Genomic DNA, 10,407 nt, shown 5'->3' with positions numbered 1-10,407 from the left:
CTTTATGACAACAAACGCTATTGTTTAGTTTTGGGTGACCATATTGTAAATTAATATTAAAAACGAAAAGCTGCAAAAATATATTTTCAAGCTTTTTATTGGCAAATTTAGTCTAATAATTGAAAACATGGATGAAAAATAAAATAAAACACATACAAAGCAGAACACAGCTAAATGTATCAAAAGTATGTCTATGTAATATTAGAATTTTCTGAGACAATGAATTTTGGTTTTTCATTTTTTTCCCCCGTAAGAGGTTTTTATTTAATAGAATTTTTGGACAAAAAAATTGCAATATATCGCAATATACAGTATCGCCTTGCTTATAGTATGGCAATATATCGGGATATATCGTATCGTGACCCCTCTGTAATGATATGTATTGTATCGCCAAATTCTTGCCAATACACAACCCTAATAAAATGCAGAACTCAAAGGGTAATATCTGATCAAAATCAACTCAGAAATGTAATATTAAATTGTAACATTGAAACTACAGAAAAACAGGCTAAAATAAAAATTTGCTAGTAAACTTAGCCAAGTAAACTTAGCCTACCTCTGTTGCTTTATTTGAGTTGAACAATTGTGAAAAGGTATCTTTTAACAGGCAAAGACACCAGGTTTATATATGATCACTATAAATATTTGTCAAACAACTTCAGATTATACTGAACTGAAATGCTCATCTCAGTCATGAGATCTTATTTGTTGTCTCACTAGCTTTGTTTACATGCGCAAAATTCTTTGATGGGATTGAAATGTATTCGGATTAAACAATCGGAATGTATCGTTTACATGGGCACAATCCGATCATGACGAGTGTTTACATGCACCAGGCTTTTATTCTGAATAGAAGCACTGACATGCGCAGTTGTTAACTTTCCCTAAAAAAAAAAAACCACAGAAAAAAGTTCTACTTTCGTCATGAACGTAAACAAACAGCTTCTGAGCACTAATGGACCTGCGACAGGTTTTAATAATGGTGGAGGTGTTACTGCACTCTCTGGTTCAGCTACAGGTGACGCACAGACTTTTTGTTTTGTTAAGCGGCGCAGGCTGTGTGTCTTCCTTCTTTATTGAATGAGAAAACTGGATGAAAAGTTCTGTGCTGCTGAAAACACCCTCCACAAAAGAGCAGAAACCAGTGGATGAAAGTCAGCAGACATGATCAGTTAGGTCAGTTTTCCACAATCAGAATAAAATGATCAGATTAAGTGTTTACATGCATACTGTTCAGATTATCAATCGGCATTAACCACCTCCTCATTCCGATTACAAATTCATTCGGATCGAGCTGAATCGGGTCAGAATAACCAGATTGAGGTGTTTACATCACAGATTTTTATTCCGAATGGTCGTTTAATCAAATAACTTATGTCCATGTAAACATAGCTACTGATAGACCAACGCCGGGTTAAAAAAAGAGCAAAATTACTAAAGCAGCAGCAGCAGGTTTTCACCAGGACATGCTAACAGCTATGAGGAACCTTTGTTGCTATAATTGCTCAGCAATGCTGCAGGCTCTCAAGGACTGGTAATGGTACATGCTGTCACAGCTGGTCTGAACTAGAATATCTGGCCAGGAGCCTCAGCTAATCCAGGGCAACGCAAGAGGTCTGAAATATAAGGAAGAGAGAGTGGAGAAAAGCTTGAATAGTTTATGTGGCTCATTTCCAAAGCATAATGGAAGACAACACTCTGCTTCACTTATGTTTTGTATAGTGGTATTAATTTATATTTTCAGATCTTCCAAGGTGCCAATTATGGAACTCTGTGTATTGTTGCCCAAATCAAATTCTGGAAGTGGTCATTCAACTAGATCTGTTACAAAAGGCCAACTGACATTACCAACTATTAAAACTGTTACGGCCAGAGGTCTTTCTTCTATGTTTATACTAAAGCATGGAATGACATTCCTCAAAACATAAAGTCCATTTCAAAACTACAGCCCTTTAAGAAGAATCTTGTCTGCCATCTGCTGGACACTTTTTGTTGTGCTCATATTTAGACGTCCTATTTTGCAAATGCTGCCTTTTTGAAATTTGGTATGCTTGTTTGTCTTTGTGTCTATGGTGTATAATGATGTGATTGTGATGCTGTATTTCTGAGTGTTTTATGTGCTGCAGAACAGGAACCTGCTGTAAAACAGCAATTACGCTGAGTCAGGCTTGATTTTTAGTAATCTTTTCCTGTTGAATCAATAAATCAAATCAAATCAATCAAATCACTTGTAGCAGTTACGGAGAGCTCTTTGTTTGCGTTCAGAAACAGGGAACCTCGTACTTTTAAGAAACGTACAAAAGAAAAAAGATAATGCTGATGCACTTAGATGAAACAGTCACGCTGCCAGAGTGTTATACACATCAGACAGGAAATCATATGTTTAGCACAGTGGTGGGGGACTTTAAAAATCTGTTGAGCCTCCTAATGTAATTGCCAGAGTCTGGAGCTCAACCAGAATGATGCCCTTTCATTAGCAGCTCCTGAGACCTCTCTGTCTTCCTGTAACCTCCACTGGCATGCCTGCATGCACATGAATATGCTTCATAGCATCTGTCAGCTATAAAACGCACGTGTCTGTCATCCTGTTGGACTCAAATAGTGCTGACCACGAGTCACCTCTCTTCATGCAATAAGGAAAAGCAGTGAGGTCTCTTAACCCAACCTAACTCGACAGCTTGCAGACTTTTTACACGCTTTTAGGAATACGCTTATCAGTTTTTATGCATGGGTTATGCTGCAGAGACATTCACAGAAAGCCTTTTTACAAACTCACGGATGTGATTTGGTCTCACTTTAGCATTCAGGTAACTCATCTTTAGAGTCAGTGTTTGTGCACAACAGTGTCCCCGAAAATAAACGTCAGCTTTTTTCCTCACCTTCTGAAGAGCTTCTTGTCCATCATGACCGGTCCAATGGAGTCCTGTGTGGACTGTCGCATCTGACGGATGCAGTCATGCAGCCGAGGGTCGGATGTTAACAGACCTGTTCTCCTCAGAGCCTGGACAGTGAGGAAATTGGTTATGTTTGAACAAACTGGTTTAACAGGGGATGCTTCAGAAATAAGTGCTGGCCTTGGATGTGGCTCCTCTGCACGGGGTTAAACTCTGGAGATTCTCCTGTCAGCTACAGGAATGTGATATATATGTACATGAAATATAGACTTGAAGCCTCAGGTGTGTTTACAAGCAGCTGAAGAGGGAAAGTCTCATATTACTGCTGCCTTTCTCATACCGCCGTCCATACTGGCTGTATGAAGCACGTGTGGCTATTTCAGGGACCTCGTGAGCGCCAACCCTCCTGACCAGAGAGACTGGAGTGTTGTCTTGTTTTTTCTTTTTTAAAATTCAACTCATCACATTTGCTTCAGAGAAGCAAATAAACTTACCAAACAGCTGCAGGCCTGCTATTTAATGTTTCTGAAGGTTTTCTGTTTAGCTTCAGGGCAGAGAGGTCACATTTGGAGCTTCACACAAGGTTTGATCTGAGAATAAGTACAAGTTTTATCTTTTAGATGAGTCAGTGTGAGAGGAGTTTTGGATCCTGAAACGGTGCTTATTTTCTCTTTAGTGAAAAAACAAATTAAGAAGTATCTGAATGTTCTATGATGTTAATGTTTTTATTCATTAAACCAATAATTTTAACCAGACATTAGCAAACAAACAACTACAGCATTTTCTTTTAAAGTCTGTAAAGGTATCAGGTAATGCAGGGATGGACAACTGGAGAGAGGCAGAAAACAGGTCATCTGTGAGTGACTTCTGTCCACCAATGAGGCCCCACCCCCGTTGCACAAAGCTACATATGAGAAGTTTACTGAAGTTGCAAATACTTAAACAACAGCAACTTTTTACCAGAACCACAACCATGCAGGAGTCTTACGCCATTGCATTTCAACTCGCTAACGTTTATGTAGTTTGTGTTTTTGTTTGCTTCAAAGGTTTTGTATTCATATTTATTTAAGAAGAATACAACTGTTGTTAAGTTACTACACTGTGTGTTGGTTTAATAAACGTTTATGCACAATCATTTCTAAAAGAGCAGTTTTATTATATTTGGGTAAGTGTGCAGCGCTTCCATTTAAGTTGTCCATCCCTGAGGTTACGTGTGGTAAAAATACACATAAAAACAAATGTAACTTTTTTATAGTACCTTTTAGAATATTTTAAATTAAACTAAAGTAACTATCAGTTTATTTTAAATATTTTCCCCCTCACAAATACTGAGTAGCACATTTACCATCCATCCTGCCAAGAATAACCTCCACAAACACACCCAGTCATCTGTAACAAGCTGCCACCTGTGTTGACACATGTCCCCTGAACAGATGCCTGTTTTTAAAACGTAAGAGTTTCCATGGACACCAAGTTCAACAGATGTCCACCTTGTTTTCATGTACGACTGACTCAAACGTCAAAAACAGTTAGCGGTTATAACGAAACATAATCTTCGTCAGTGTGTTAGTTTGTTGTGTCTTTTTTCAGGGTTTTGGGTCTTTGTTCTGTCCCCTTGTGTTGCACCGCAACCAGCCACTTCTCCACCAGTCAGCCTGCCACGGGCACAGGTGGAGATGGGCGTGTTTCACAAGTCACAGCTGCAGCCACTCCACTCATCAGCCTCCAGCAGTATTCCTTGCACTCTTCCATCATTACCTCCTTGAGTTTTCTGTAAGTGTTCTGCTGCCTTGTCAGTGTTTTGTTTTTTGTTAAAATAAAGGTTTTTTTTCAAGCTCACCCCTAAAGAAAGTCTGCATTCTTGGGTCCTACCTTTCTGAAACTGTTACACTTAGTTTTACGTTGATAAAAATGACAGAAGACAACATTTTCCAAAATTTTTGGCCTCTTAAAAACAAAACAAAAAATACTTTTTTGCCATATGTAAGGACCCATGTGTGGAAAAGCTTTACAACACAGTCTACACCTCATTAAATCCTAAATTAATTTTATTTTTCAATTACTTATTTAAGACCTGAAAGACCCTCTAAATGTTAGGTGATGCATCAGGTCTTAATGGCTTGAATAAAATGTCTGTTTTTTTTTACTCTGGGATTTAATTATCACATCTACATGTACAACTTGAAAAGTGTAATAAATTACAGTAATTAAAGCTCATAAGAAAGATTGTTTTATATAATGTGATAAATGAGCACAACTCTCTGATGGTAATTTGCTGAGTCTACAGTGTCACAGCAGGTACATTTAGACAAACTGCATAAGACAGACCATAAACACCTTCTAAATGAGATGCTGCAAGTCAGGCGGAGATGCTGTGGATTCTTGCTGTGGGCTATTTGATTACCAAGGTTGATTAAACAAGAGCGAAAGGTGTTGCAAGGAGGCATCAAGCGACTGAGAGAGCGTTTTTGTGGACGTTCAAATGGGTTCTTGTAAAACAGGAATGTGTTGTTGACTCACAGAGGTGAACTGAGACAGGGGGATCGTCTCTTTGCCGTCTGTGATGGTGTAAAACAATAGGTCCTCCATGCTGGACATCAAACGGCTTCTGTCAAAACAAACCAGAAACACAAGATTTAAAAAAAAAAACGCATGAACTCTCACACCAAAACCATGAGAAGCTTCCCAATGTTTGCATCAGTAACACTGCTGGCAGTGAAAATAAAAACACGTGGCCAAATATTGATTGAGATATGACATGACGCAGGCTTGTGAAAGAAGTCCTTATATATCATCTGTAAGGGCATGTAGTAACATACGCTAATTAAACTAGCTATAACATAATGTTAGTTAGGGCTGTGTATATGGCAAGAGTTTGTTGATATGATACATATCACAACACATGGGTACACAGGGGTCGCAATTTTCTTTTCCAAAAGAGTTTCATTTTGAAAAAACTCAGTGCCTAACTTTCATCAGTTTTTGCTGTAACTTATTAAAGCATTCATCATCTTTCACCAAAGCATATTAGTAGATTTTATAGATAGATAAATAAATGTTGAATATAAGTTACTGATAGATTGGGTATCCTTCTAGAAGGCGACCTATGACCTAATATGGTCAAAGGTTTTCTATTGCTAGTGACCAATATGGGCACAACTCCTACATGGGTTTTTAGTTTAATAAGTTATAATTACTGATAATTTACCTTATTATTTAGCTGACTTTCATTTATTAACTAATATGATTCTGTCTTCCAAATGGATGCAACAGTTAAGAACAGAAAATATAATTTCACACAGTTTTATGAGGCATTTTCAACAGTTTGTATTGGTTTATGTTCCTCTCTGATCGAGATGCTTTCAACAGATGACAGGTTTAAAACACACAGAAAAAAAAACATCCAGACGTATTGCTGAAATAAGTAAGTTGTTGAATAAAAAAAACATATGAATGAAATCATACACTGTTTATAATTTAGCTTTCATTGGGTTTTCATAGATGAGTAAGTTACTCATTACCTACTGCAGTCCCACCATCACAGGTTCTGGGTCACATTGCCATTTTCCACTATGACCTTGAGAGCACAGAGTCAGAGGTTTTCAAAAAATGTTTGATCGTTTTGAATAGTCTGACCACAGGACAATTTTCAGCTTCTACTTTAATGAGCTTTAGGTGGGAAAAAGCAACAATGTTTAAAGGATTGTCTTTATATTTGTCATCTTTTTGTCCAGTAGACTGAGATTTTAAAAATGTGTTTATTGGCACAAGTTTATTCACCTGTTTGTAAGACTATGTGGTAAACTGAATATCCTTTTTGTACTTTTGAATTAAATGTGAAACTCCTTCTCTATGGTCTTTTACAGAGCTGTAAGATGCCACAAAGCTTTATTTTTGAAAGGCTCAGCTGCCTTGGGACACAACCATGTTAAAACCCAATCAGGTATGCTGACCTGTTATTATTGGATCAAATGAACTGTAAAGGTTTCCATCATGTTTGTTAAGCATCACTCATCACATTTACTGCGTCTGTTCTAACTCCTCTGAGATTAACTCCATGGGAGCATCACAATAAAAAAAAACTCAGTAACACATTTATTAGTCTCAGAATACTTCATATACTATTTTAAATTAAATTAAATGTTTAAATTGGCCTACTATTTAGTTGGTTTATTTTATTTTGATTGCCATTAATCCAGGCTTTACTGGATGTGGGCTTGTACCACAGCGTTAAAAAACGTGGTGTTGTACTCCACAAAAATAATTAAGCTAACCGTGTGTGTGTGTGTGTGTGTGTAACATTGTGCAATCTTCTGTAGAATAGTGAATATTAGAGGCATTATTTAAAGGGATCCCCGATTAGTTGTAACATTAGACTTCATTTGATAAACATATATTTCAACTGTGAAATAAAGACTGTAAAAATACTGTAGGCTGTTTAGTTTTTATAATTTTTTAAAATTTATTTTAACACAGACGGGGCCATTTTATTTACACAGAAAGCCTTCTGGATAAATGATGACGTGGATAGGTCATTGGTGTGAGGCTGCTAGCGAGCTATAGCCACCCTGAAGGTTAATCTTGGACAATATCTGATGATCGACTCTTTTAAATGAAACCAGAAAGTGTTGACAGAGAGGAGAAGGTAGAAATGACTCAGCCTGTAACTGAAAATATGGATGGAGGACAACAGAGCTGCTTCATGGAAGAAGAACCTCAGCTTAGCCTGATAGTCTTTGCGCTAGTGCCCACGCTATATTACCTTATATATATTAGCTCGGTGCTAGAGCGACAAACAAGCTAAACTGAGGTCCTCCATCCTTATTTTCAGTTGCAGACTGAGTCATTTTTGCGTTCCCCTCTCGTCATGTGGATGGAGGACCTCAGTGACGACAGGAGAATGTGTAGCGCTGAGCTAATTAATACATATATATGGTGATAGCGTCGGGGCTAACGCTAAAGCTAACAGGCTAAGCTGAGGTTCTTCTTCCATGAAGCAGCTCTGTTGTCCTCCATCCATATTTTCAGTTACAGGCTGAGTCATTTCTACCTTCTCCTCTCTGTCAACRCTYTCTGGTTTCATTTAAAAGAGTCGATATTCAGATATTGTCCAAGATTAACCTTCAGGTGGCTATAGCTCACTAGCGCTAGCAGCTTTGCACCAAGTACTTATCCACGTCATCATTTACCCAGAATGCTTTGCGTGTAAATAAAATGGCCCCGTACATGTAATATACTTTTAAGCATTTAGTTTAAAAATTATAAAAACTAAACAGCCTACAGTATTTTTACAATCTTTATTTTACAGTTAAATATATGTTTATCAAATAAAGTCTAATGTTACAACTAATCGGGGATCCCTTTAATGTTATTTGGATACAAGACCCTTACGCTACTCCTAGCTTAAAACCGAAATAGTTGCGCTTAGCAAGTGGTAAGCTAACACTTCATCTTCTAAAAACATAATGTAATGGAGTACCTTTTTAACTAAATAAAAAATTTGTAACTTGTTTTCTGCACTTATATTACCCAAAGAAACGTTGAACTGTTATTTTATTACACCTGTAGTTTAGCCAGTCAGTGTGTGTTAGCAACTATAGCTAGCTGTGGCAAGCAAGGCAAACACTGCACTAGCTTAAAAACACAAAAACATGAAAAAAACCATAATTGTTGTGACTATTATTTATTCTAGTTTATTGGTATTTAGTTTAACATAGTTGTACGCCAGATTAAATTAAAATGAGAGCGAGAGAGCCATTCTGTTAGTTTATGTTAGCCAAACTACGTGAAACAAGTTTAACTTTTGCCTGATTGTTGTAGGAGAGCGCAGTTGGTCAGGAAGAAAAAATATATAAACATTAATATTATAGAGCTGTTGCTTGTGTTTTGTGACCTACTTGGAATGTCCTTGGTCCTCAACGGAGGTGTTTAGATGATGAAAGTCTCTGTGGGTGTGTGCTGATGCTGCCCAGATGGATGAAGAAACAGGTTGCTGACTCCTGGACATCATGTCAGCTCCAACTCGGGAGGAGAAAACTGCATTTTTAATCAGCTGCAGAGTCCCCGAGTTAGCTGTCTTCAAACGTTTCAGGCAGTGCATTGTGATAAGCAGAGCTCGTTCTTTTATAACTGTTTTTTTCCTGTCTCTCTCCAGGTGCTGATCCTGAGAGATGGATGTGAGCCCTTAGGTCCAGGCAGGCAGCTTTAATAGCAGCTGCTGTCTGTCAGTGTGCAGACTACAGACTGTCAGCCAGGGGCGGAGCTGGGACACAGGCAGGAGGAAGGGTTCAACAACCAGCAGCTACTCAGAAGCTGGGATCCAAATAAACTAAGAGGTAGGACTGCTGCCACCAGTTCAGCTGAACGTACCCACCAGAAGAAGGGGGCAGTTACCCATAAAGTTCTCATTTTATGTCAAATCAAATCAACTTTTTTCTATAGCAAGGCAGAGGCAAGAATGCATAGATACTTTAGGAAAGAAAATGATTTATTAGAACTGATTAAGAATAATTAAAGTAAATCTTAACTAAAGTGTGATCATTTGAATTAAACATGAAATATTTATAACATTGGATTTTAAAGCTAGAGATGGGATTTGTGGCTCTTTGAAGGTCTTCAAGATTTGTTTCTTTAAAAAAGCTGTTCAATGTCAATGTCAAATTAATTTATGAATCCCATTACAAACAACAAAAGCTGACCAAAGTGCTTTACAATTCAGTCAAGGACGTGTATCATTAAAACAAAGTAAAATTAAAATACAGAAACGCACCATTAAAAAAAAAAAAACATCTGCTCTGATTGAACCTCAAACTCTGCCTCGATCCAAATCCAAAGAAAACAGATGGGCCTTCAGCAAAGGTTTAAAAAGGTAAGCTGTTCCACAATTTTGGAGCAGCAATTACAAAAGCTCGATTACTTCTGGATTTCATTTTGGATCTGAAAGAAACTGGTTGGTAAACCAGAATGATCTGACTGGAGTGTAGATGTTTAGAAGATCACATAGATATGATGAGGCCAGACCTTTAGAAAAACTTTAAAAGCCAACAACAAAATCAAAATCAGTTTATAAGTGAACTGGAAGCCAATGGAGAGTTGAATTTTGAATAGTTAATCATGTCATGATGCACATCTTCATGACATTATGACACTACATACCACCACCACCATGTTTTTAATGACATAATGTCGTACAGCCTTACTTAGCTGTATATCTGACTTGTAGAACTCACCTTCCTGAGCACAGGTTCGCCTTTTACATCTGCTTTGCTCCTTCAATTTGCCAGTTCTTACCAGTATGAGAGTCTGTGTGTGTGTGTAACTGAGGAGGAAACGTGAGGAAAAAACAAGAAGAAAAGAATGACTTTCAGCTGTCTGTGAGCTGATTGTTTGTTTTAAGGAGCTGTTCAAATGATTTGAATAGTTTGTGAACACCACGTCTCTATGTTAGACTGGTGGGCATGGGCGTAACCGCCATAGGCACCGGGTGGGACATGTCCCCCCCACTTCCAATATC

The 10,407-nt window shown here is 37.8% G+C and overlaps 1 protein-coding gene across 1 annotated transcript in view; it reads right to left on the bottom strand.

Annotated features, from left to right (window-relative positions):
- Positions 1 to 9,022, bottom strand: part of LOC106524245 (glutaminase kidney isoform, mitochondrial) — a gene marked incomplete at its 5' end in the record, with an annotated part of 18,030 nt that extends 9,008 nt beyond the window's left edge. Inside the window, 3 exon segments of the mRNA XM_014017970.1 lie at positions 2,880 to 3,001; positions 5,415 to 5,502; positions 8,792 to 9,022. Coding sequence (XP_013873424.1) covers positions 2,880 to 3,001; positions 5,415 to 5,502; positions 8,792 to 8,994 — 413 coding nt within the window.
- Positions 9,023 to 10,407: the final 1,385 nt, after the last annotated feature.

The sequence above is a fragment of the Austrofundulus limnaeus genome, unplaced genomic scaffold, assembly GCF_001266775.1.
Source record: "Austrofundulus limnaeus strain Quisiro unplaced genomic scaffold, Austrofundulus_limnaeus-1.0 Scaffold180, whole genome shotgun sequence".
NCBI lineage: Eukaryota > Metazoa > Chordata > Actinopteri > Cyprinodontiformes > Rivulidae > Austrofundulus > Austrofundulus limnaeus.
This window is presented reverse-complemented; position numbering and strand designations above follow the sequence as displayed.